The sequence below is a fragment of the Carcharodon carcharias genome, chromosome 3 (genome assembly GCF_017639515.1).
Source record: "Carcharodon carcharias isolate sCarCar2 chromosome 3, sCarCar2.pri, whole genome shotgun sequence".
Classification (NCBI taxonomy): Eukaryota; Metazoa; Chordata; class Chondrichthyes; order Lamniformes; family Lamnidae; genus Carcharodon; species Carcharodon carcharias.
In genome coordinates, this window is record NC_054469.1 from 36,440,580 (window position 1) to 36,468,230 (window position 27,651).

The window sequence follows — 27,651 nt, forward strand, 5'->3', positions numbered from 1 at the left end:
ACATTAAATAATTGCTAATGCCTCTTTTCAACTTGTGAGTAATTCTGCTCTGATTTTGTTATATATAAAATTGTATGTAACGAAGAACGTTCGCTGCCACCGTCTGATTATATTCAATGCAGTTTTACATTCACATTTCTGCATTCAGACACGCACTAATTCAGCCACAAATCCCCTACAGACCGACCCAGTGACAATGCCAGCACCGCTGACGTCACATTAATCCAGCCCGCAAGCGGATTGGCTGGAGCGAGGTGGCGGGGGTGGGGGGCGGTATCGCGGATGGATGGGTGACCCAGTTGTTATGGTTTCACAGTCGGGCCGACGCAGTTGCCATGGTTGCTCACTTGTCCCGCGCATGCGTTACTTCGAACGTTTATCTCTGAACCATGTCAAGATGGCGGCTGCCTGGTAACCAGGGATTTGCGAGATCGCCATAGTAACGCCGGCCTCCGGCTCGCACCATGAAGTCCAGCAAGGTAAAATAAACATGTCCAGAGGGGAAAAAAAGTGGTTATATTGTAAGGCAGCAAGATTTTGGAGCTGTCAGGGAACGATGATTACAGGCCAGAAACAAACTCTGGGGCAGCGGGAACAAAAACAGAATTACCTGGAAAAACTCAGCAGGTCTGGCAGCATCGGCGGAGAAGAAAAGAGTTGACGTTTCGAGTCCTCATGACCCTTCGACAGAACTTGAGTTCGAGTCCAAGAAAGAGTTGAAATATAAGCTGGTTTAAGGTGTGTGTGTGGGGGGCGGAGAGAGAGAGAGAGGTGGAGGGGGGGGGGGTGTGGTTGTAGGGACAAACAAGCAGTGATAGAAGCAGATCATCAAAAGATGTCAACAACAATAGTACAATAGAACACATAGGTGTTAAAGTTAAAGTTGGTGATATTATCTAAACGAATGTGCTAATTAAGAATGGATGGTAGGGCACTCAAGGTATAGCTCTAGTGGGGGTGTTTTTTTTAAATAATGGAAATAGGTGAGAAAAGGAAAATCTTTATAATTTATTGGCAAAAAAAGGAAGGGGGAAACAGAAAGGGGGTGGGGATGGGGGAGGGAGCTCACGACCTAAAGTTGTTGAATTCAATATTCAGTCCGGAAGGCTGTAAAGTACCTAGTCGGAAGATGAGGTGTTGTTCCTCCAGTTTGCGTTGGGCTTCACTGGAACAATGCAGCAAGCCAAGGACAGACATGTGGGCAAGAGAGCAGGGTGGAATGTTAAAATGGCAAGCGACAGGGAGGTTTGGGTCATTCTTGCGGACAGACCGCAGGTGTTCTGCAAAGCGGTCGCCCAGTTTACGTTTGGTCTCTCCAATGTAGAGGAGACCACATTGGGAGCAACGAATGCAGTAGGCTAAGTTGGGGGAAATGCAAGTGAAATGCTGCTTCACTTGAAAGGAGTGTTTGGGTCCTTGGACGGTGAGGAGAGAGGAAGTGAAGGGGCAGGTGTTGCATCTTTTGCGTGGGCATGGGGTGGTGCCATAGGAGGGGGTTGAGGAGTAGGGGGTGATGGAGGAGTGGACCAGGGTGTCCTGGAGGGAGCGATCCCTACGGAATGCCGATAAGTGGGGTGAAGGGAAGATGTGTTTGGTGGTGGCATCATGCTGGAGTTGGCGGAAATGGCGGAGGATGATCCTTTGAATGCGGAGGCTGGTGGGGTTATAAGTGAGGACAAGGGGGACCCTATCATGTTTCTGGGAGGGAGGAGAAGGCGTGAGGGCGGATGCGCGGGAAATGGGCCGGACACGGTTGAGGGCCCTGTCAATGACCGTGGGTGGAAAACCTCGGTTAAGGAAGAAGGAGGACATGTCAGAGGAACTGTTTTTGAAGGTAGCATCATTGGAACAGATGCGACGGAGGCGAAGGAACTGAGAGAATGGGATGGAGTCCTTACAGGAAGCGGGGTGTGAGGAGCTGTAGTCGAGATAGCTGTGGGAGTCGGTGGGTTTGTAATGGATATTGGTGGACAGTCTATCACCAGAGATTGAGACAGAGAGGTCAAGGAAGGGAAGGGAAGTGTCAGAGATGGACCACGTGAAAATGATGGAGGGGTGGAGATTGGAAGCAAAATTAATAAATTTTTCCAAGTCCCGATGAGAGCATGAAGCGGCACGGAAGTAATCATCAGTGTACCGGAGAAAGAGTTGTGGAAGGGGGCCGGAGTAGGACTGCAACAAGGAATGTTCCACATACCCAATAAAGAGACAGGCATAGCTGGGGCCCATGCGGGTACCCATAGCCACACCTTTTATTTGGAGGAAGTGAGAGGAGTTGAAGGAGAAATTGTTCAGCGTGAGAACAAGTTCAGCCAGACGGAGGAGAGTAGTGGTGGATGGGGATTGTTCGGGCCTCTGTTCGAGGAAGAAGCTAAGGGCCCTCAGACCATCCTGGTGGGGGATGGAGGTGTAGAGGGATTGGACGTCCATGGTGAAGAGGAGGCGGTTGGGGCCAGGGAACTGGAAATTGTTGATGTGACGTAAGGTGCCAGAGGAATCACGGATGTAGGTGGGAAGGGACTGGACAAGGGGAGAGAGAAGGCAGTCAAGATAACGAGAAATGAGTTCTGTGGGGCAGGAGCAAGCTGAGACGATCGGTCTACCGGGGCAGTTCTGTTTGTGGATTTTGGGTAGGAGATAGAAGCGGGCCGTCCGAGGTTGGGCGACTATCAGGTTGGAAGCTGTGGGAGGGAGATCCCCAGAGGAGATGAGGTCAGTGACGGTCCTGGAAACAATGGCTTGATGTTCAGTGGTGGGGTCATGGTCCAGGGAGAGGTAGGAGGAAGTGTCTGCGAGTTGACGCTCAGACTCTGCGAGGTAGAGGTCAGTGCACCAGACAACAACAGCACCACCCTTGTCAGCGGGTTTGATGACAATGTCAGGGTTGGACCTGAGAGAATGGAGTGCAGTAAGTTCAGAGAGAGACACAGAGAGCTCCTCACACCCCGCTTCCTGGAAGGACTCCATCCCATTCTCTCAGTTCCTTCGCCTCCGTCTCATCTGTTCCGATGATGCTACCTTCAAAAACAGTTCCTCTGACATGTCCTTCTTCTTCCTTAACCGAGGTTTTCCACCCACGGTCATTGACAGGGCCCTCAACCGTGTCCGGCCCATCTCCCGCGCATCCGCCCTCACGCCTTCTCCTCCCTCCCAGAAACATGATAGGGTCCCCCTTGTCCTCACTTATCACTCCACCAGCCTCCGCATTCAAAGGATCATCCTCCGCCATTTCCGCCAACTCCAGCATGATGCCACCACCAAACACATCTTCCCTTCACCCCACTTATCGGCATTCCGTAGGGATCGGTCCCTCCAGGACACCCTGGTCCACTCCTCCATCACCCCCTACTCCTCAACCCCCTCCTATGGCACCACCCCATGCCCATGCAAAAGATGCAACACCTGCCCCTTCACTTCCTCTCTCCTCACCGTCCAAGGACCCAAACACTCCTTTCAGGTGAAGCAGCATTTCACTTGCATTTCCCCCAACTTAGTCTACTGCATTCGTTGCTCCCAATGTGGTCTCCTCTACATTGGAGAGACCAAACGTAAACTGGGCGACCGCTTTGCAGAACACCTGCGGTCTGTCCGCAAGAATGACCCAAACCTCCCTGTCGCTTGCCATTTTAACATTCTACCCTGCTCTCTTGCCCACATGTCTGTCCTTGGCTTGCTGCATTGTTCCAGTGAAGCCCAACGCAAACTGGAGGAACAACACCTCATCTTCCGACTAGGCACTTTACAGCCTTCCGGACTGAATATTGAATTCAACAACTTTAGGTCGTGAGCTCCCTCCCCCATCCCCACCCCCTTTCTGTTTCCCCCTTCCTTTTTTGCCAATAAATTATAAAGATTTTCCTTTTCCCACCTATTTCTATTATTTAAAAAAGAACACCCCCACTAGAGCTATACCTTGAGTGCCCTACCATCCTTTCTTAATTAGCGCATTCGTTTAGATAATATCACCAACTTTAACTTTAACACCTATGTGTTCTATTGTACTATTGTTGTTGACATCTTTTGATCTGCTTCTATCACTGCTTGTTTGTCCCTACAACCACACCACCCCCCCTCCTCTCTCTCCACCCCCCACACACACACCTTAAACCAGCTTATATTTCAACTCTTTCTTGGACTCGAACTCAAGTTCTGTCGAAGGGTCATGAGGACTCGAAACGTCAACTCTTTTCTTCTCCGTCGATGCTGCCAGACCTGCTGAGTTTTTCCAGGTAATTCTGTTTTTGTTTTGGATTTCCAGCATCCGCAGTTTTTTTGTTTTTATCTCTGGGGCAGCGGGGCCGCCACTTCTCATTCGGTGAGATTTAGAAAAGTCAGCGACTCGAATCCTAATCTCACCATCGGTGATCGCTGGGCGCTTGTGCTTCACTTTTCCAACTCCACAAGACCCGTTCTCCATCCCCTGAATGAAGAGTTGAGGGTGAGGCACACCAAATGCTCTTCGGGATGGAATGTTCAATAAGTTCATATATCCCCCTGTCCTCGATTTGGGAAGGTATCGAGAGTAGCTGAGGTCTCCCCTTTCCCAGGATGGAGGGCATAATGAATAGTCATCCCACACAGGGAGGTCAGAAAAAATCGTGGTGCTCCATGGAAAGAAGGGACCCCAGAGACCTTTGGCATAGCAGGCAGGGGAGAGCAGAGACAGCAGGAATGTGAAACAAAGCCAGAGCTCCCTAGATGTCAGCAGAGATAAAGAGTAAGCTGGAGCAGAAAAAGCGTGCAAATGATAGATCTCAGGTGGATAATGCAATTGAGAATCAGGCTGAATATGGAAGTCTCAGATGGGAATTTAAACAGTAAATAAGAGAAGCAAGGAGAGCATGAGAAGAGACTGGCAGCCAACATACGGGGGTATCCAAACATTGGTTTTAGATATATAAATAGTAAAAAGGGTGGTAAAAGGAAGTGTGGGACTGCTTGGGGACCAAAAAAGGGATTTTTGAATGGGAGCATGGGGCATGGCTGAGGGACTTGATGAATACTTTGCATCTGTATTTTTTGAGGAAGAAGATGCTACCCAGGTCATGGTGAAAAAGTGGACAGTTCAGACCTTTGACTCGTTTAAAACTGATGAGGAGATATTGGATAGGCTGACCATACTTAAAATTGATAAGGTACCAGGACTGGATGAGATGCATTCAAGGATACTGAGAGATGTGAGGGTGGAAATTGTGGAAGTAATCATCAAAATTTTCCGGTCCTCCTTAGATACAGGGGTGCTGCAAGAACACTAGAGAATTTCAAATGTTACACCTTAATCTCCATAGATTGGAGTCATCTCTAGCACAAAGGAAGGTGTTTGTGATTGTTGGAGGTCAATCATCTCAGTCCCAGGATATTGCTGCAGGTGTTCCTCAGGGTAGTGACCCAGGCCTAACCACCTTCAGCTGCTTCATCAATGACATTGTCTCTATTATAAGGTCAGAAGTGGGGATGTTTTCTGATGATTGCATAACGTTCAGCATCATCCATGACTCCTCAGATAATGAGCAATCCATATTCATATGCAGTAAGACCTGGACAACATTCGGGCTTGGAATAATAAGTGACAAGTAACATTCGCACCACACAAGTGCCAGGCAATGACCACCTCCAACAACAGAGAATCAATCCATTTCCCCATGACATCATAACATCCTGGGGGTTACTGTCAACCAGAAACTGAACTGGACTAGCCATATAAATACTGTATCTACAAGAGCAGGTCAGAGGCTCAGATTTTGTGGACAGTAACTCATCTCCTGACACCCCAAAACCTTTCCACCGTCTACAAGGCTTGTCGGGAGCGTGGTGGAATACTCTCCACTTGCCTGAACGAGTATGGCACCAACAACACTCAAGAAGCTTGACACAATCCAGGACAAAGCATCCCACTTGATTGGCACCTCATCCACTGATGCACAGGGGCAACAGTGTGTACCATCTACAAGATGCACTGCAGGAACTTACCAAGGCTCTTAGACAGCACCTTCCAAACCCATGATTGCTATCACCTAGAAGGACAAGGCCTGCAGACACAGAGTCAACTATGTCACTCTCCATTTTGATGAATAATTCTATCATATTATGGTCGCTCATCCCCAAGGAGCCTTGTACAACTAGATTGCCAATTATTCCTTTCTCATTATACAATACTCAATACTGATGCTGTGAACATCACCACCTGGAAGTTCCCTTCCAAGTCAGTCACCATCCTGACTTGGAACTATATTGTTATTCCTTCACTGTCTCTGGATCAAAATACTGGAACTCCCTAACAGCACTGTGGGTGTACCATACCACATGGACTGCAGCAGTTCAAGAATGAAGTTCACCTTCACCTTCTCAAGAGCATTTAAGGGCGTGCAATAAATGCTGGCCTAGCCAGCGACACCCACATCCCATAAATGAATAAAAAAAATCTACAAGATGCACTTCAGTCCATGTTCATATGCAGTTCAAGACTCCTTTGACAGCACTTTCCAAACCTGTGACCTCTAACAATTAGAAGGACAAGGGCAGAAGATGCATAGGCACACCACTACCTGCATGTTCCTCTTCAAGTCACGCACCATATCACCGTTCCTCCACTGTTGCTGGTCAAAATCCTGGGACTCCCTAACAGCACTGTGGCTGTACCTACATTAGATGGACTGCAATGGTTCAAGAAGGTAGCTCACCACCACCTTCTCAAGGTGAATTAAGGATGGGTAATAAAATGCTGGCCTTGCCAGCAATTCCCAGATCATGTGAAAGAATTAATTTTTAAAAAATCCTGTTCTAAAAGGGTGTAAAAATAACCTTAGCAACTACAGGCTAGCCAGTTTAAATGTTTACAAACAATAATTGGGGACAAAATTAATAGTCACTTGGGTAAATGGGAGTTTGTTAAGAAAATCCAGCAAGGATTTGTTAAGGGTCAATCATGTTTAGCAAACTTGCCTGAGATTTTTGATGAAGTAACAGGGTAGTTGAGAATAATGCCATGAATATGGTGTATTTCCAAACAGCATTTGATAAAAGTGTCACACAACAGACTTTTGAGAAAAGTTAGAGCTCATGGAATAAAGGGGACAATAGCAACATAAACATGCAATTGTCTGAGTGACAGGAAACAGAGCAGTATGAAAAATTGTTTTTTGGACTGGTGGAACGGTTGTAATTGAATTCCCCAAAGGTTGGTGTTAGGACCCTTGCTCTTCCTGACACATATTAGAGCACTCCATTATCTTGGAGTACAGGGCACAATTTCAAAGTTTCCGGATGACACAGCATTTGCAAGGGTTGTGAACTGTAAGAACGGGAGTATTAAACTTCAAAGGGACTTAAAGGTTAATTGGTGGAAAAGTGGCAGATGGAATTTAATGTAGAGATTGGAGAAGCTGGGACTGTTGACCTTAGAGAAACACAGGTTAGGAGGAGATTAAAATCATGAGAGGTCTGGATAGAGTTGATAAGGAAAAACCTTTTCCATTGGTGGAAGGATTGAGGTCCAGAGGGCACAAATATAAGGTGATTGATGAAAGAGGTAATGGAGATATGAGGAAAAACAGTTTTTACACAGCGAGTGGCTAGGACCTGGAATCCACTGCTTGTGTGTGTGTGGAGGCAGACTCAATTGTGGCTTTCAAAAGGGAATTTTATCATCTGAAAAGGAAAAAATGTGGAAGGCTATGGGGAAAAGCGTTATGACACAGCAGTTGATAAAGGCTGAGTTGTTTAAATCCCAGAAGGAAACTAGGAAACTTGAAAAACTGTCATAACCTATATTTTCAATTGGTATGATTGAGATGCAGCTCTGAATTCAGAAATAAAACCACCAAGTCTTGAGGTTTTTTTTATAAAACCAAATTAAACATTTATTAATTTAACAAGAAATTAAACACATACACATGCCTAATTGCTACCATAATAACTTTTAAACAAACCCCCAAATTAATCAGTCCCAGGTAAATCTTCACAAAGGCAACAATAACCCATAGACTTTAAACAGACACCAGGCAAAGGACATTTGACCGTAATAATTCAAAATGAGGTCCCTTACAATTTGGTTCCTTTGCAGATACAGTTGTAGGGCTTACAGGCTGGTTAGACCTTAGATGCCTCTGACTCACACACAAACTCCTCTCGGTTTCTACCTAGCTTTCCCTTTGAATGTAAGTTTTCCATTTTATTACTAGGTTTCTTAATTTTATCTTTACTAACAATAATCCTTTCATTCCACCAATTGTTGCTTAGTGTCTCCTAGCTAGGTGCAATGTTTTACCCATTCTTTTGAATGGTTTATTTAACAAATGCAAATGTACTCTTTACCTTCTACCCTTATGTTTATCTAATTAACATCTCAAACTACTGTACATCAACGCACCCAGACCATCTGGCTTTAATCCAATTAAGCCAAACACGGACAGACACAGACCCTACTACAAGCCCAATTTAAAAATAATTTCCAATAACATTATAGGCATGAATATCTCTTCATGATGAAAGGCAGAGGAGTAGTGGTACTAGGTGACATGCTCAGAGAGGGCCCAGCATGGGGACGGCAGGCTGAATGGCCTCTGTGCCGTAAGTTTTCTATGATTTCTACCTTCAATGCAAGTTCATAGAGAACAGTGTAGAAACCTGGAAAGGATAATGAAGACCTCAAGGTGACGGGGGGGAGAGTGGAGGTGGTGGATTACCAAGAGCTTTCAAAGGAAAAATGCACAGCAGGATTGGAGCAAAGAAATTTAAGGGATTGTGTAAAAGGCAAACAGACTCAAAGACTGGAGCACAATCTCAAGAAAGCGACAGCACCAAGCTTGATTGTTGTGTACAGTTCTAGGTACTGAACCACTGTATGACCATACCTATCTGCCCAAAGGGCAAAATCTTCATGCCTCTTTCTCATTGTGCTTCCAGGGAGCTACTGTTCTCTATAAACTCAGTTTAATGGTCTCTGCCATTTCCTGAAAGCTATCCCGAAGGACTTTGGTGTCCCTTGCATTCTTCGCCCCAAGGAGCTACATGATTTGTTCTGACCTCCCCCTTCATACTGTATTATTCTGTTGCTTTATGACCTACAAATGTGTGATGGATGCTCCATAGAGAGTTGGGATGATTTAACTAAGTACGCCAAGTGATAGGCCATGATTTACGGAACATGCTGAATTGTCTATGGGAGTTGGGGAGCAATTTCCTGGAGTTTTTCCTGAAAATCCAGAGGTATTTTTCTTGTCTTTTTTTTGTTCATCTTTTGAGCTAGCATCATCAGCGATTTAGGAAGATAACACATGAGGTTTCTTAAGGATGTGGTGAGCATTGAAAGGCCTGATGGCCTTTTCTTGACATCTTCTGATATGTTCATAACATTGGAAATGGGATCAAGTTTAGTGTAATGAGTATAGAATATTTTTGTTCAGAACAGTGCTACCCAGAAATGGGGTGAGATGATATGTTGCTCAGAGCAGTTTTTTTAAATTGGTACTTTGTTCAAGAACTTCAGGTACATGCAGAGAAGCAAGATTTAAAAATGCAAGCAATTTAAAAAAAGAGAAAAATAATCTTTCAGTTAAAGGAATAGTGTGCACCTAGTCACTTACAGAGCTGTTGTAGAGAGAAATGATTTGTGACAGATAGCTCTAAGTACAATGTAGTATTAAAAATTAACCAAGAGCAGAATAATATCCTTGATTTGTTTACCACACGGAGGTGCAGCAATACTGTTTGCTACATCTGTTTTGGTGGTTTAGCCTATTGAAGCATTGGTTGATCGATTTAACTTAGCAATAAAGGAGAATGAGACAAATTATCTATCGCTTGGAAACCTTGTGGAGTGTCATTCATTCTCCATTGTGACAGAATACTTGAGCAATGTGGCAAAAGACAATCTCTGCAGTATGTGCTTCATTTGCAAATGTGAAAATGTGCCTAGAGATAAGCAGCCAGGAAGGATGTGGTAAAACAGAGGACAAAAGAAATGACCAGATGGTGGAAAATAGAACCCACTGAAAGGGAAAAAAAATCAGTTGACCTCGGACCAACGCCATTCATCTGTGCCAGATGTGGGAGGAGCTGTCACTCACAAATCAGTCTCTACAGCCACAACAGATGATGTTCAATCCAGAAGTCACATACACCTTCCTGGGCATAGTCCATCGTCTCCCGAGATGGATGGATGCAATATGCAACCGTGACTTGTAGTTATATAGTGGCTTTAATGTAAAAAAACGCCCCAAAGCATTTACAGAAATGGATTGAAATAATACTGACTCAAAAAGGCACATATCAGTAGAGATCATCAAAAGTATGATCAAAGAGGTCTTTTTTAAGGTGAAGAGGGAGGTGGCATGGTAGAGAAGTTTAGTGAGGATTCCAGAGTGGGGCTTAGGCAGTTGAAGACAATGGCTACCAATATTGGGGTGCAGGGGAGAGATGGACAATAGGTCAAGGTGAGAGAAATGTAGCTTTCAGGGGAAGATTGTAGCATTGGAGGAGAGCTAGGGTTGGGATATGGCATGAAAAAAAGATTTAAACAGAAGGATGGAAATTTTAGAGTTGGGTCATTGGGGCTCATATGTCAGCAAGGATAGAGATGCAGGGTGAATGAGGTTGGTGCAGGATAGAATACAGTTAGCAGAGTTTTGAATGAGCCAAAGATTACAGAGGGTGGAGAATGGGAACAGTTGAGCTTTGGAATAGTTGAATCTGGAGGTGATTTTGACATGGATGAGGATATCACTGCAGATGGGTGAGGTAAGGATGGAGGCAGATGAGATGACAGAGTTGGAAGTAGGTGATCTATCTATCAGCTCAGCTTGGAGGTCAAATAGGGTGCCAAGGTTGGAAACAGTTTGGCTTATCCTGAGACTGTAGTTGGGAAGCACAATGGAATCAATGGCAAGGATGTAAAGAGAGGGGTGAAGGCAGGCAGTAGAGAGGTAGAGTTAGGTGTTGGCAGTGTATGTGTGGGAGCTGATTGCATGTCTGCAGTAACAGTGCGGACACAAGAAAAGAAGCTTGATGGAGATGTTTTGGCAACAGCTAAATGAGTAGAATGTAGCAAAAGCAGCTCGACTTAGTGTAGAATGAAAGATAGGTGCTGGAGCAGTATGGTTTGACCATGTTTGTCAAAGGCTGCGGAGTGGCCGAGAATGGGTAGTGCACCACAGTCACAGAAATGTTGACTGTGACTTTGCTTAGGACTCTTTTAGTGCTGTAGCAGGATACAGAAACCTGACTGGAGGGATTCAAACATAGTTCTGGGATTGATGGGCAAAGATTTAGGAGGTGATAGCATATCCAAAGACCTTGGGTAGAAAAGAGAAGTTGGAGGTGGATTGGCCATTTGCAGGGTCGGTGGGGGCGCCAAGTGGGGGACTTTTGGGGAGGGGAGTGATAGTGGTAGTTTCTGTGAAAAATGTAAACTTGATCAATAAAATTAATAACCCTAGGAATTTTTTCATGTTTTTGTTTATGGATAAAGTTAACATTTTAAGTAGTAAGTGTATTGTGGCTAGATTATTCATTTTCTTGGCCACCTGGCTGCCTGCGCTGCACTGAAATGAGTTAATTGGTGACCAATGAAAATGAGCTGGACCTATGAACTTTAATGTTTTTTCAATTTGACTGCTACATCCCCAGGTCTCAGCCTGGATTTAATTTTAATCAGCGCAGTAGGTTACCAATGTTCTAATTATTCAACGCCATGTGAAACACCAGTTTGTTAGCAAATGTACTTTGCTAATGTGACAGTTATTTTGGTGATTGAATTGCTGTAGGGTCTGTAATTTTAATACATTGGTATCTCGTTTTTCTCTGGGACTGGCAATTTGGGAATCTACTGAAATTAGTAGATTCTGCCTCTGTAATAAAAAAAAAAATCCCTGGTGGGCATGAAAGTACAAACTGGAAATTTCCTGTATAACAGCTGCCAGTATGCCTCCATGACTGTTTAATCAAAGGGGATTCAAGTATTAAGGTTCCCTTTGCAATTGCAACAGCAGCTTGGTTATGAGTGAAATATAGATTATTCTTAAAGCATGGCATTACTCGTTGTAAATCATATGATCTTTTAGTGATAAGAGGAATTGTATACCGGAATTGTATACCGTATATATTGCAATATATTATTCCACTGTAAAGGTGGAACCTTGTTTAATGGCGTGTTTCTTTAAACCACAAGGTTTCATTGCTTTAAGCAAACACAGCCTGAGGTTACTCAGTGTTCCATTGGGTAAGAATTTTGTGCTAAAGTAATGCTGATTCTGATGGAAATCACTGTTATTAATTTGCGAACAGGATAACAACTTCAGGCAAGTGTAGATGCGCAGTTAAACATGCAAACCTGGCATTTTTTGTCAGGGATGTGATGCTCTTGCATAAGCTGTGTGAAAACAGCTTCTTGCTGTCTGCCTTCAATTATTGAATGGCATTATTATTAATAATAATGAGTATATCCACGGTGGATATGGAGTAAACACACGACAGAATGTTAAAGTTCATCCTTTCTAACTGTATGATAAGCCTTAATTACAACCAACAACCTCTCTGGTACTGAAAATTAACTTTCACTAGTCTGGAGTCTCATTCCTTCTGATTCGAATTGCTGGAGATTTAAAAAAAATGTAAATCACACATTTTAAAACTTTTTTCCTGTCTCTTTCCTCATTCTTAATGCAATCCATTTTTCTCTCCATTTTGCTTTCTATACCCAATATGATGTTAATATACTTGCACTTCCTGGTTCAGAGTCAGATTGCAACTCAGAGACACCCTGCATTTTATGATTGATTTGCATCTGTAACAGACTGCAATGTGCTAATGTATTATTTTTAATATATTTGGAAAAAAACTTAATTTATTGGTTACCAAATAAGTCTATTTGTTTCCAATGTACTTCATAAAAGCAATGACCCATTTGATGGGAGCAGCCTTCAATCTTATCCAAAAATAGAAGGCAGATGTTTTTCTGTTGATTTCCCCTTATATCTTTGTCCCGCCACAAATAAAAAATGGCCAAACAAAAAAATAACCGAGTGAGAAAATGTTTGTGTTATAATAACTACATTTAATATATACAATTGTACATTGAGATATTTAGTGAGTAATACTTTTATGTGTATCATTTATAAAATGATTTCAGTAATATTTCCTAAATTAATAAATTGATTTGCCATGTTTTTGCAGTAATTTCTGTTTTTGGTTCAGATGCCTGTAACACATATTTTTCTAAACATTGTTCTTAAACATGTTAAATTTTACTTTTATTTTAGACAAAAACCAAAGAAGATACCTGGAAATCAGATGAACTGCTCAAGCATATTAAAGTAATTGCTTTTAATTACAAACGTAAGGCTGTCATAGGCCAATAAGAATAGTAGATATTGATTGTTCATTGGCCAATTTCACAACACAAATTTGATACTGTAGAGTCAAAGTTTGGATTAGATTTCTTTATAGATTCTTTTCCTAAAGATTAATCTGGTATAATAGATTTTCAGCTATGAATTATAGATGCAAGCCCTCAGTCGGTTTCATTGTATGCATTGATCCATTTTTTTCGTAATGATGTTCAGAGATCCTGATGTTCTTTATGATACTCAACAATTTTATAGCAGTCCTGTATATTTAGTGAATGTGAAACAGTCCAAAATTCAAACCTGAGATCCTGTGGTATGATCACATTGACTTGCAGATAATGTGGAGTCAGTTCGGTTGGCACATACACCAGTGTCCAGGTTCAAGCTTGTTCTGGAGAGGGAGTGGATCTAGCAGCCATTTGGAGAGCAGAGTATCAGCTGAGAGAATGGTGGCGGCAGTCCAATGGAATTAGAGAGTTGAGGAGGAATGGAGAATCAACTGGGATCTAGCGGGGTTAGGTTCTGGGATCCAGCAATTTTTGTGCTAACAGGGGTTCCCTGTGCATTTCATGCCCATAATACATGATGACAAGAGGAATAATTACGTAACACTACTTGAGATGTGATGAAACCTAACCTGAATTTAAGTTCTCAGGAAATTCTAGATACAGCACAATCCACTTATAATTTGAAGTTGTTTAGTTTGAATTATCTGTTCTCTTGAATTTCTTCTTAATAAGAAGTGCCACATGGTTTTATATGTAACATTTAAAAAATTTTGCTTTATTTCAGGCCGCCCAGGGGGATTGTACAGATGACAGTAGTAAAAAGAGCAGAGAAAGGAAAAAATATAAAGATGAAGAATCTATTGGTACCTCTGACTCTAGGGACCGTAGACATAAGGGAAGGGAACGAGATAAAGAAAGGGAGCAGGATAAGGACAGAGTGAGGCACAAAGACAAGGAGAGGGATGAAGATCGAAATAAAGAACGAGAACATGAAAAGGTACGGATAAAGAAAAATGACGAAAGGGATAGAGATAGAGAAAGGAAACAAGAAAGGGTTAGTGAGAGACATAAAGGCAGGGATAGAGATAAAGAGAGGATTCAAAAATGGGACAAAGATCTAGAATACAGTGCAGATCCAAGAGTTCATGACAAAGAATGGGATTTGTATGCGGAGAGACCTAAAAAGCGGGGACATGAATCTGAGAGACACCGAGAGAAAGAAAGAGACAGAAAAAAAGAAAGAGACAAACTCCAGGAAAAAGGGACAGAAAAAGATGAAAATGTTGACCAGCGACCTAAACATCGTCAGAAAAAAGATAAAGGTAGATTTGTATTTAATATTAAAAAATTAATGAAAATCAGTTCCTACAAAGTCATGAAATTATATTTTTCTTTATGAAGATGCTGTATTTGACTTTTAAGGAAAACCTTCCATACAGCTATCCTTGAGTCTTGCATCAGCGTGCATTTTGATTAATTTTATAGTTTTAAAATAAAATGTTGGCAGATATTCATTAGATTCTATGATAAAAGCAAAAAACTGCAGATGCTGGAAATCCAAAACAAAAACAAAAATACCTGGAAAAACTCAGCAGGTCTGGCAGCTAACTCGAAACGTTAACTGTGTTCCTCTTCGCTGATGCTGCCAGACCTGCTGAGTTTTCCCGGTATTTTTGTTTTTGTTTTTGTTTTGTCATTAGATTCTATATTCACTACTTTGTTATAGAATGTTAAATTCCTCTTTTGTGGTCAATTTCCAAGATAATTATGGATGAGGCAGACAATTTGACTGTTCACAGCTAGTTTGTCCAAAATGATCCTCAAATGGCCCTATTGCAGCATCAATTAGTTCTTCAACTGTTACTTCCAGTTACTTCCACTACTCAGAGTCCATTCTGGGTCTTGATTATCCTGTGTGAAGAATAACTCTGTCATAAATTTGCTGTTAATAGTTTAAAACGTGACTCCCTCTTCAATTTACTTTAAAGTAATTTTCCATATTCGCCTTTCTCATACTATTTAAAATCTTGTAAAACTCGATAAGATCATTTCTCAGGGATACTTTTTCAAGTATGAAGAGCCCGTGTTTCTTCTTTTCTCTTGTAACCAAGATCTTTAAGATTGGGGACTAGCCTTGCTATTCTTGTTTATATTGTTTCCAGTGCTTTAAAGTCTTCCTTGTGTTTTGGTGACCACAACTGGGCATGATGCTCAAGATACCATGGGATGCTTAACCACATTAAAGGTGCTACTATAAATGCAAGTTGTTGGATGTAGTTTTACCAAGCACTGTACAGTTTGAATTGACTTCCTCTGACTTTGCATTGTCTGTGTTATATAGTTCAATATTCTATTGAATTTGTTGGTTCATGTTCTGCTTTAGTTGGACATATAATTGACTAAATGTTTGATCATCTGCCCTAATATTTACTTATGTGGCTCGGTGTTAAATTTCTTTTTGCAAATGCGCCTGTGAAGTGCTTTGGGATGTTTTACAATGTTAAAGGTGCGATATAAAAGTAAGATATTATCTATTTTTAAATTATTCAAAAATGCATGTGTTGTCTATTTTCTCTTCAAATATGTAGTGCATACTTTATCTTTTTCTATGTTAAGCTCCATCTGTGAGGGCTCTTCCAAATTACTATTTTGTTCAGTTCATTCTATGATTCTGAGCTGTCTTTTTCAATTCCACTGGCTTGTAGTTTGATACCACCTGTAAATTTGACCAATTTGTTTTGGGTTTCTGAGTTAGTCACGAATGTAAATTTGAAACAGGAGTGGCACCAATACCTATTCCTGACTTTTCATGCAATACTTCCGTAACCCCACCCTGACAACTCATCTGATTATAGCCTGATTCCTACCTTGCAATCAATTTTTTTTTAACCTGTTTACAAGATTTACTGTGAATACCCACAGCTTTGAATGTAGTGAATAACTTCACAAAATGCTTCCTAGAATCTAGAAATGCCATGTCATAAACCTAGCCATAATCTACCTTGGATGTTGTTCACTCAGGTATCAATGAGATTGGTCCCACTCCAGATATTTGAGCACAGTCTGTGCTAACATTAGTGCCATGCTGCATTATCAAAGATGCCACCTTCTGGATAAGACATTAAACTGAATCCTCTTCTACCTCCTCAGGTGGATATGAGAGATCCCCTGATAGTATTCATTGAAGAGAAAAGGTGTCTCCTGTTGACCTGTCCAAACATTTATCCTTCAACCACTGTCACCAGGATGTAGTTATCTAGTCATTTATCTCATTACTGTTTGTGGGTCCTTACTGTTCACAAATTGGCTGCCACATATCCAAACATTACAACAGTAACTACATTTTGAAAGCACTTTATTGCATGGGAAGCACTTCAAGATGTAATGAAATCATGAAAGGCATGATATAAAAAAGTTTTTCATTTTATCATTATTTTGCATGGATTGAAGTAAGACTAATTTGTCTGTAGTCTATTTGTCAGCTTTTTCCAATGGAGTGGTACCTTCCTGGTAGCCAGTGACTTGCCCGCAATGATTGTCAGTTTCTCCATAGTTGTCTCTAGCACTTATGGATAGTCTAACCCTAGCGATTGATCCTTTTTGAGCCCCTTTAGCTTATTATGTTTATTTATATTGGTTAATCATTTTGCTTGAGTTAACTGGGGAGGACATATTGTGAACACTGAAGAGGAAGTAGTCATTTGGAACATTTACTATCTGTGCTTGTCTGTTTCAAGCCTCTTTGCATCTTTTCTGATTTTTACGTCTTTTGACTGCCCTCTAAAATTCCTTGCGGCTTTGCTGTTTTATAATTTTTTTTGTTCTTCTAACCATCTTTTTAGCATGTTTCTGCATGTTATATTCATTGAAATGAACCCTATTGCCATTCTCCTTGTAATATTTGTAAAAAAATGTTTTCCTCCTTTTGCCTTTGATTCATTAAGTAATCAATTTAAGGTGCACCAATTTAGGCTAAGCTTGGTGATTGCAAGTATGCATTTATCCTGGATGCTCAATGGTATCCTTTTAGGGGTGTTGCAGTTGAATTCCTCTGCACTGTTGTAAATCATCTTTGCCAGAAATTTGCTGAAGTTTTCCATTAATTTCTTTGAAATTAGTCCTTTGGAGTATATATCTGACTCTTGATGTTTAGTATATCTGAATTCTGGATCATGCTAAACTTGATTACAGTAAAGTCCTGCCTTTTGCAACTTCCTTGTCTGCGTATTCGCTTACCTATGTTAAAGCCTTTGTACTTCATATCTCCCATCGTGTGAACAATTGTTAGCTTATCCGTGTTTTCTCTCCCCTCTCTCCTCTTTCCCCAAGGAGACGGCAGCCATGACAGCAGAGACCTCAACAGATTTTAGTGGGGAGATGGTGTTGAAGTTTCTGGATGCAGATTCCTTCCATTAGTCCTGGCCTTTGGCATTTAATTCTCTCTTTTTTAAGAACATAAGAAATAGGAACAGGAGTAGACCTTTCGGCCCCCTGAGCCCGCTCCGCCATTCAATAAGATCATGGCTGATCATCTTGTGTTTCGATTTCCACATACCTATCTGACCCCGATAACCTTTGATTCCCTTGCCTAACAAGAATCTATCTCCTTCTACTTTAAAAATATTCAATGACCCCATCTCCTCCACCTTCTGAGGCAAAGTTCCAAAGTCTCACAACCCTCTGAGAGAAAAAATTCTCCATCCCTGTCCTAAAAGGGCGATCCCTAATTTTAAAACAGTTCCCCCTAGATCTGGACTCATCCACAAGAGGAAGCATCCTTTCAACATCTACCTTGTCAAGGCCATTCAGGATCTTATATACTTCAATCAAATCAACCCTCAGCCTTCTAAACTCCAGTGGAAACAAGCTCAGCGTGTCCAACCTTTCCTCATAAGACAACACATTCATTCCAGGTATCAATCTAGTAAACCTCCTTTGAACCACCTCCAATGCATTTACATCCTTCCTTAAATAAGGAGACCAAAACTGCACACAGTATTCGAGGTGTGGTCTCACCAATGCCCCATATAATTGAAGCATAACATCCTTACTTTTGTGTTCAATCCTTCGCGTAATAAAGGATAGCATGCCAATATCCTTCTTAATTAGTTGTTGAACCTGCATACTAACTTTTTGTGACTCGTACTAGAACACTTAGATCCCTCTGCACCTCAGAATTATGCAGCCATTCTCCATTTAGGTAATACTCTGCTTTTTTTGTTTTTCCTGCCAAAGTGAACAACTTCACATTTTCTCACATTAAACCCCATTTGCCAGATCTTTTCCCTCTCATTCAACCTATCTTTATCCATCTGCAACTTCATCATGTCCTCTTCACAACATACTTTCCTACCTATCTTTGTGTCATCTGCAAATTTAGCTACTCCCCTCATCTAAGTCATTGATGTAAATTGTAAAAAGTTGAGGCCCCAGTACAGACCCCTGTGGGACTCCACTTATCACATCCTGCTAATCAGAAAAAGGCCCATTTATGCATACTTTCTGCTTTCTGCCAGCCAGCCAAACTTCTGTCCGTGCTAATATGTTACCCCCTACACCATATGCTTTTATTTTCCGTAATAATCTTTGATGTGGCACCTTATCAAATGCCTTCTGGAAATCCAAATACAGTATGTCTACAGGCTCCCCTTTACCCACTGCGAATGTTACTCCTTCCAAAAAAAACTCCAATAAATTGGTTAAACATGATTTTCCTTTCACAAAACCATGATGACTTCCTGATTGCCTTGAGCTCTTCTAAGTTCTTAGCTATAATCTCCTTAATGATCTATTCTAATAATTTCCCCACGACTGACGCCAAGCTGACTGACCTATAGTTCCCTGTTTTTTGCCTCCTTCCCTTCTTGAATGGAGGGGTTATATTTGCTACTTTCCAATCTGATGGAACCTTTCCAGAATCTAGCGAATTTTGGAAAATTAGCACCAGTGCATCGACTACCTTATTAGCCACTTCTTTTAAGACCCTGGGATGTAGTCCATCGGGACCCAGAGATATGCCAGCCTGCAGCTCCATCAATTTGCTCAGTACCATTTCCCTCGTGATTTCAATTTCACCAAGCCCCTTTCTCCCGTTCATCTCCTGATTTGCAGCTATTACTGGAATGTTTTTTGTATCCTCTATAGTGAACACAGAAGCAAAATATTTGTTCATTTCTTCTGCCATTTCCTTATTATCTACTATTAACCCCCCATTGTCAATCTCGAGAGCACCAACACTCACTTTACTTACTTTGCATCTTTCCGACAATGGTGAGAAGCAGTGCCTGGAATGGTTGCAGCTGAAGTGCAGCCTGAACGGAGAGATTAACCTGAAAATGCCCGAATCTCTTGGTCCAGAGCTGCAATAACAGCCTTGTTCAATTTTTGCCTGCTAGGTTTAAGGTGATTCTTTTTTTTCTTAAATGAGGATTGTCTCTTTTTAAAATTTTCACCACATGCCTTGTATTGCTCAGAGGCTCCCCCTGTCTGTTGTATACAGGAGCTGCAATTTTCTGCATAATACTGTAACTGCACAAACCAGTGCTGCCTTCGCATTGTTGGAACTTGTCTAATTGACATCCATTGAATAGCATGTTCATTGTTCGCGATTTAACCATTTGCGAGTTTTCACGGGAAGGTAACCCTATTAAACGGCAGGACTTTACTGCACTGTATTTTGTGGTCACTGCCTGCCATAGATGCCACAATTCCCATTTTTGTACTTAGAATCACTTGCAAATACCAGTTGAGAAGAGTGCTACCATTCATGATTTCTTAATTGCACAGTTATGCGCTACATTTATTAGCTGGGTCTTTGGATCACATGAGCTTTCCCAATTTATATTTGGTTGAATGAAGTTGCTCATTCAAATAACTTTTCTGTTCACATAATACTGAGCATAAAATAATTTTAAGTATTTGTACCCATGCATGGGATAATGAAGATGAATGCATCGGGGTGTTTAAGAACCTGTTGGATCATGGGAATCTTTGATCAGTGGGCACCTCATGACATTCTTTGCTTTATTACACCTGAGCTTGCAGTTGGCATGAATGAAGAACAACTTCAATTCCTAGGCTAGCTTTCACCGACTACCTTATCCATATTATTTGTTGTTTCTCATTATAATGTGGGAACTTTTAATTGTCTTTCTGGGTTTGAACAAAATACAGTTGCACTATTGATTCGCCAGTTGAAAACAGTCACTTAATGGAGTAATTTGTGGCCTTGAAAAAAAATCACACTTTTATTGATTTAAACAATTTGCTCAAGTTTGACAAAATGTTGACTGTAAGGCTTTACTCATTGTAGGAAATTCTAAATCTTTCAGTCCCTCAAATTGGTTTAATTGGCACTAATTGGCCCTAATCTTATTTGGGTAAATTACGAGCATATGGAATTGAGAATTGTAGCTCTGATTCATGAGTGCCCTGCTCAGTTTCACTTGACGCAGAGGAAAGGGAACTTTAATATTCATCTAATTTCACTGTACTTGACCTGGCAGTAACACGGACTCTGATTTCCGAAAAGGAAAGTGCCTCATTCTCCAGCATTATTTTTTTTCAATTTGCTTGGTACATAAAGCAAGCTTAAACAAAAGTTTTCCAGTCCCTATTCTCATTTTATGTTCCAAGGACTTCATTGCAACTAAAAGTAAAGGGAAACATGAGGAGATAAATTTTGTTATTGAATTGTACAATGGGTTTTGTGTCACTTTTGTTGCGCATCCAGGACCTGGATTCAAATCCATCTTGATCATATTGATTGATTTATAACGCTACTTACATTTATGTAGTGCTTTTCATATAAGCAATGTACCTTTCACATAAAAATATCCAAAAATGCTTCACAATTAACTTTTGGGATGCTGTTTTGTTATAATGAGAAACAAAATTTCTTTAACAGCTGTTAGATGACTAAGTAAATAGAGTTTGAGCAATCTCAATTTCAGGATTGTTGGTGCAGTAGGCATGCTTTTGGGTGCATTGTTGGGTCAGGATAGACATTTTATCCTCTAACATGTTAGAACTAACCTGCAGTATTCGCTGATCAATGGCTTGGAAAAGTTTGATTCTTGCATACAATTTTACTGTCCCCTTGTGTTTCAGAAAATTTGGAATTGGAAATGGATGACAAATATGAACGGAAAGAAAGAAAACACCGAGAGCGAAAAGAAAAGGAAGGGAGAAGCACTGAAGTGAGTAATGTTCCCTTTATTGTACCTCATTTTTTGTAATTAATTTATTGTTCTGTCTTCACAGGCTACCCACAACTTCCAATCTGAGAGTGAAAGGGTGTAATCTATTCTCAGGCTTTTGCCAAAATTGCTTTTGAATCAAAGAAAAACTCCTGGTAATTTCCTCTTTTTAGTTTTCCCTAGAAACAAATGGGAGTGCCCCTGGATATGCTTGGCTTCTCCCCTGGTGTCGCAAATAAGATTAAGAATGTCTTATGGCCAAGAACTTGTACTAAACTCGATGTGACACCACAATAAGTGACTCTGCCTTCAAAGACTATCCAATATTGTCAAAAATACAATCTGGACCCATCAATGATATCAGCATGTTCTCTACAGTTACAGTATATTTGCAATTCATTTTTTAGATATCTCATACTACTCTAAAAGCTTTTGGAATTAATATATATCACAGATTTTGGATTTTTTTATTCATTCATGGGATGTGGGCTTCACTGGCTGGGCCAGCATTTATTACCCATTCCTAGTTGCCCTTGAGAAGGTGGTGGTGAGCTGCTCCCTTGAACCGCTGCAAGTCCATGTGGTGTGGCTATATGCACAGTGCTGTTAGGAAGGGAGTTCCAGGATCTTGACCCAGCGATAGTGAAGGAATGGAGATATATTTCCAAGTCAGGATGGTGAGTGACTTGGAAGGGAACTTCCAGGTGGTGGTGTTCACATCTATCTGCTGCCCTTGTCCTTCTAGATGGTAGCGGTCATGGGTTTGGAAAGTGCTGTTGAAGGAGCCTTGGTGAATTCCTGCAGTGCATCTTGTAGATGGTACACACTGCTGCTACTGTGTGTTAGTGGTGGAAGGAGTGAATGTTTCTGGATGTGGTGCCAATCAAGCGGGCTGCTTTGTCCTGGATGGTGTCAAGCTTCTTTAGTGTAGTGGGACCTGCAAGTGGGGAGTATTCCATCACTCTCCTGACTTGTGCCTTGTAGATGGTGAGCAGAGCTTTGGGGAATCAGGAGGTGAGTTACTCATCGCATAATTCCTAGCCTCTGACCTGCTCTTGTAGCCACAGTATTTATGTGGCTAGTCCCGTTCAGTTTCTGGCCAATGATAACCCCCAAGATGTTGATAGCGGGGGATTCAGTGATGGTAATGCCATTGAGCTTCAAGGGGTGGTGGTTGGATTCTCTCTTGTTGGAGATGGTCATTGCTTGACACTTGTGTGGCACAAATGTTATTTGCTACTTGTCAGCACAAGTCTGGATATTGTTCAGGTCTTGTTGCATTTGGGCATGCTGGACCAGCATTTATTGCCCATCTCTAGTTGCCCTTGAGAAGTTGGTGATGAGCTGTCTTCTTGAACTGCTGCAGTCCACATTGTGTACACCCACATTGTGTACACCCACAGTGCTGTTTGGAAGGGAGTTCCAGGATTTTGACCCAGCGACAGTGAAGGAATGGCAATATATTTCCAAGTTAGGATGGTGATCTCTATGATGTGGATTTCACCTTTCCTGGTATTAATTAGAATCTGGCACCAAGTCAAGGGAATCGCCAGGTGCTTAGCAACAGTCAAGACATCAAATAGGATAAGCAGCCAATCAAGTTAAAGAATTCTCAGAAACAGGAAATCAGGAAATAATGCACTGATTATCCTTCATTTTTTGAATGTTAGAGAGAGGGAAATAAAAATTGGAACATACAGATTAGAAACTGAAATATCATAAACTTTTTAAAAAAAAAACCAAGGCTTAGTGCTTTTAATGACACCGAGTTACATGAAGAGCTATTAAGCCAAGTGACCAAAGTTTGGTCGAAGAGATAGGTTTTAAGCAGTTGCTTAAGGGAGGAAAGTGACGTAGAGTGACAGTGAGATATAGGGAGAATAGTTCAGAGCTTAGGATGGCCACCAATGGTAGAGCGATTAAAATTGAGGATGCTCAAGAGGCCAGAATTAGAGCAGTCAAGATACCTTGCAGAGCTGTGGGACTATAGGAGATAACAGCTGGAGAGGGACTAGCTCATGGAGAGATTTGAAAACAAGGGGCAGAATTTTGCCCTTGGTGGGTGGGCAGGCCCGACCGGCTCGGCGGTGGGCGGGCAGCGGATCTCAGCTGTTGAAGTGGGCCCCGCCGCCGTTTTAAGTGGGCGGGCCAATTAAGGCCCGCCTAGCGGACTGCCCAACAGTAAGTGCTATGCGCTTACTGTGCCGGGGGGGTGGGGGAGGTGGGGGGGGGCGGGGAGATTCCCCAACTGTCAAAGTGTGCTCTTTTGTGCATATTCATGAAAGAGCACACATCTCCCTGAGACAAAGTGCTGTCTCAGGGAGATTGGTGAAAGTTTTATAAACATCAAAAATAGAAAAATAAAAATATTAAAATGTCTCCCTCATGTGACAAGTTATGTTAATAAATATGACTAAAACTCTATTAAACTTTTTAAAAACAGACATGAAACCTCATCCCGCCAGTGGATGACGTTTCATGTTTTTTCAGAAGCCCGCTAGGGCTCCTGGCCTGCCTGCCAACCTTAAGGTTGGACGGGCAGGGCCTTTAATTAGGTTAACTACCCTGTCAATGGCCTCAATTGGCCATTGACAGGTTGGCAAGTGGACAGCTGATTTCCCTGCCCCCCCGCCTTCCTGAATATTCAAATGGGGCGGGATGACGTTGGTGGCTCCCCCCCGACATCATCCCGCATCATTTTCGCGTCGGCAAGCAGGCCCTGCCCCCAACTCGCCGACGGAAAAATGAGAATTTTTAAGTCAAGAAGTTGCTTGACCGGGAGCCAGTGGAAGTCAGTAAACACAGAGGTGATGGATGAGCAGGAGTTGGTGCAAGTTAAGATTCAGACTGCAGGGTTTTGGATAACCTCAAATTTGTGGTGGGTAGCACTTGGGAGACCAGCCAGGAGTTCGTGGAATAGTTAAGTCTAGATAGAATGAGGCATTAATGAGGGTTTAAGTCGCAGTTGAGCTGATGCAGGGGTGAAGTTGGATAATGTAATAGAAGTAGGTGGTCTTAGTGATGCATGAATATGAGGTCAGAAGCTCATCTGTGGTCAAGTTTGACATCAAGGTTGTGAACAGACCAGCCTAATCTCAGAACTTTGCCAGGGAGAGAATAGAGTCGATAACTAGGGAATGGAGTTTGGAGCGATGTGTTTAATTGGAATACTTTTCTACTTATCCAGTCCTGGGGCGTGCTAGATAATCAGTATGATAATTTAGCAACAGTGGAGGGCTGGAGAGAGGTGGTAGTGTGGTAGAGCAGGGGGCCCCTCAGTGTACATGTGAAAACTAACACTGTCCTTTTGGATGAAGTCACCAAGGGACAGCTCAGAGTTGAGAAATGGGAGGGAATTAAGGGTAGATTCACAGGGGAACACGAGAGTTTATGATGTGGGAGCAGGAAAAAAAAAAACAACTGCAAGTGATCCTCTGATTCTGATTAGATAGATAAGAATAGAACCAGGTGAGAGGATTCCCATCCAACTGGATGACAGTGGAGAGGCATTAGAGGAGATTGGCACAGTCAATCTGTAGATTGGTTGAGAAGGACAAAGAGGTAAAGTTTTTCTTTGTCGCAATAACAGGATGTCATTTGTGATTTTGATTAGAGCTGTTTCGGTACTGTGGCAGGAGTGGAAATCTGATTGGAGGGGTGCAAACGTGGTGTTTCGACAAAGATGGGGAGGCAACAACATGTGCAAAGACTTTGGAGAGGAAAGGGAGGTTGAAGGTGGAACAGTAGCTTGCAAGAACGGAGGGGTTAAGGGTTTTTTTTGAGAGGAGCGATGACAGAACATTTAAAGGAGAGAGGAAGCCGTTAACAATATTGGCTTACATGGTACCAGGAGGGAAAGTTTGGTGGTCAGCAGCTGAGTGGGAATTGGATTGAGGGAGCAGAAGAACAAGATGAGCTCAGAGAGGACATGAGGGGGGATAGGAGAGAAACTAGAGAATGAGTTCCGGTCAGGGGAGGGGCAGCATTAGAGGAAATTTTCTCGGGTGACCTAGTGGAAGGGAGGGAAACGGCAGAGGCAGCTGATCAGATGGTCTTGATCTTAGTGACAAAGATTGGCATGAATATTTTGAACTTATTGTTGGAGGTGTGGGTGGAGGGGACAGAGGAGAGTGGCTCAAGAAGATGGTTTGCAGTAGATAAAAGAAGTTGATGATTACTTTTGCATTCCAGGATGATCCTGGAATAGTGAGTTTTTGGAGGTGATCTGATAGTGTTTTAAATGGTCTAGCCAGATCTGGTTATATAAAAAAACCTATGGAATTTTTCAGATGGAAAAATACGACATTTCACAAATATAAGTTTAGTTTTCCAGAGCCCAAGAGATTCTTCAACATTAATAATCGTTTTGTATGCCGTTAAAAATCCAGTTACACCTCTTTGGCAAGGCTTAGCTTTTCAGAGGTTTTTAACTGTGAAATTTATTGTTAAAGGGGGAGTTCTTATCAAATTACTTCTAATTGATTGTTGTCTGCAGGGACTTCAACAATGCATCCTATTGAAAGGCATAGAATCATTGACAGCAACTTCTGGATTTCTGCCTTTAACTGTGCATGTGCGGATTCCGGAAGTTGCTGTCAGTTTCAGAAGAGTAATGATGACATGCTCTGATGGTTTAACTATTATCACTAATGCACAATCTGGACCATAATGCTGGTGTTAGTGCTTAATTAGTTTATTATTCTTAAGTACAGTTGACATTTCACTCCCATAGATTTAAAATTGAATTTTATAACCAAAAGGTTAAAATTCCTGCAGAAATCAACAATTTGAAATTTAAATTTGTCATGCTGCCCCTGATTTGCTGTTGTGTCCAGTGCAGTGATTTCTAATGTTTTCCCCTGTGAATTGTGATGTAAATTTACTGTTGGAAACTTGGAGTCTGGTGGTCTAACTTATGGCATTGGTTGCCATACTATCAGAATTATCTCTGTTACCTTTGTCTTGATTTAGTTTTGTTGTTACATTGTTATATAATTATTTCTTGTAACAAATCATATAGTGGTAAATGATAAATTGCCTAGTTACTGTAATTGACTATTATACTTTAAAGGTTCATTATAAATTAGTTTACTCCATTCGACTACACGAGTTTTGTTTTCAGAACTAGGAAGCACAATACTATGAAGAGTAATGTGTGAAAACTAAAATTAGAACAGCAGCTTGAACGTGTACATTTGTCTGCAGTGGTTGTGTGTTTTTAGCCATTGAGTTGAGGCTATTAATGAAACAGTTGCTTAGTTTTCCTAATAAATAAAATTAAATATGCACAGTGAAAAATATGTTTATACTGAACAGAATAATGAAGAGAACAAAGAGAAGAAGAGACGGTCTTCTGAATTTAGAGATGAAGATTATGATCGACAATACAAGGAGCACAAGGAGAGTGAACCTCATGATGGGCATCGTGAAAAACGACAAAAAGAAAGAAAAGAACTTGGTCAGAAAGCAGTGGTTGAAGAAATGGATAGGAAATACAGAGTGAGAAAAGATAAAGAATACAAAGAAGATGGGAAAAAACAACGGTATAAAGATATTAGAGATTCTGTTGCGGAGTGGAGGGACAGAGAGCGGGTACACAAAGACAGAGAAAAAAGAGATTGGGAAAGAAGGGAAGATCGTGAGCGAAAACATAAACTCAAAATAAAGAAGGAAAAGGAAGAAAAAGAAAGGCAAGGGGATTATACTGAGGTTAGTCTTCCTAAAATTATATATGTTCTCTGTATGAAGCCAATTATTTTAAATTCAATCTGTATGTGTAGAAATAGTACAAAACAAGTGGCCTGTGCAAGAGGCATGTTCAAGAAATGACCTGAGCATGTCTCTGATAGACACAAATTAGCCACTTTTCTGTTAGCCATTCTCATTTTCATGACTTTTTCAAGGGTGATTTTCATTATGGCTCTTTTCAAAGTTTAATTTATGGGCATTTTAACATCAGTTGTGGGAAGTTAATTGGAATCTATCATCAGAGATATAGACTGAGCACTTGGGCAAATATCAACTGATCACAGAGAGCCAGCATAGATTTGACAGTGTAAGCAATGTATATAGTTGAATTTATGAGGAGGTCTTTGGCATGGT

At 41.5% G+C, this 27,651-nt stretch overlaps 1 protein-coding gene across 5 annotated transcripts in view; it reads left to right on the forward strand.

The window, feature by feature from the left end:
• The first annotated feature begins 382 nt into the window (after positions 1 to 382).
• Positions 383 to 27,651, forward strand: part of dync2i1 (dynein 2 intermediate chain 1) — a 143,785-nt gene continuing 116,516 nt past the window's right edge. For 4 of the 5 annotated variants that reach the window (XM_041185108.1, XM_041185109.1, XM_041185110.1 and 1 more), the window contains exons 1-5: positions 383 to 479; positions 13,257 to 13,310; positions 14,136 to 14,673; positions 21,461 to 21,549; positions 26,866 to 27,258. In XM_041185108.1, the coding sequence (XP_041041042.1) occupies positions 465 to 479; positions 13,257 to 13,310; positions 14,136 to 14,673; positions 21,461 to 21,549; positions 26,866 to 27,258 (1,089 nt within the window). In that variant the 5' untranslated portion in view covers positions 383 to 464. Of the gene's footprint in view, positions 480 to 13,256; positions 13,311 to 14,135; positions 14,674 to 21,460; positions 21,550 to 26,865; positions 27,259 to 27,651 lie in introns of those variants that run through there. The other variant, XM_041185112.1, reaches the window with a different exon arrangement.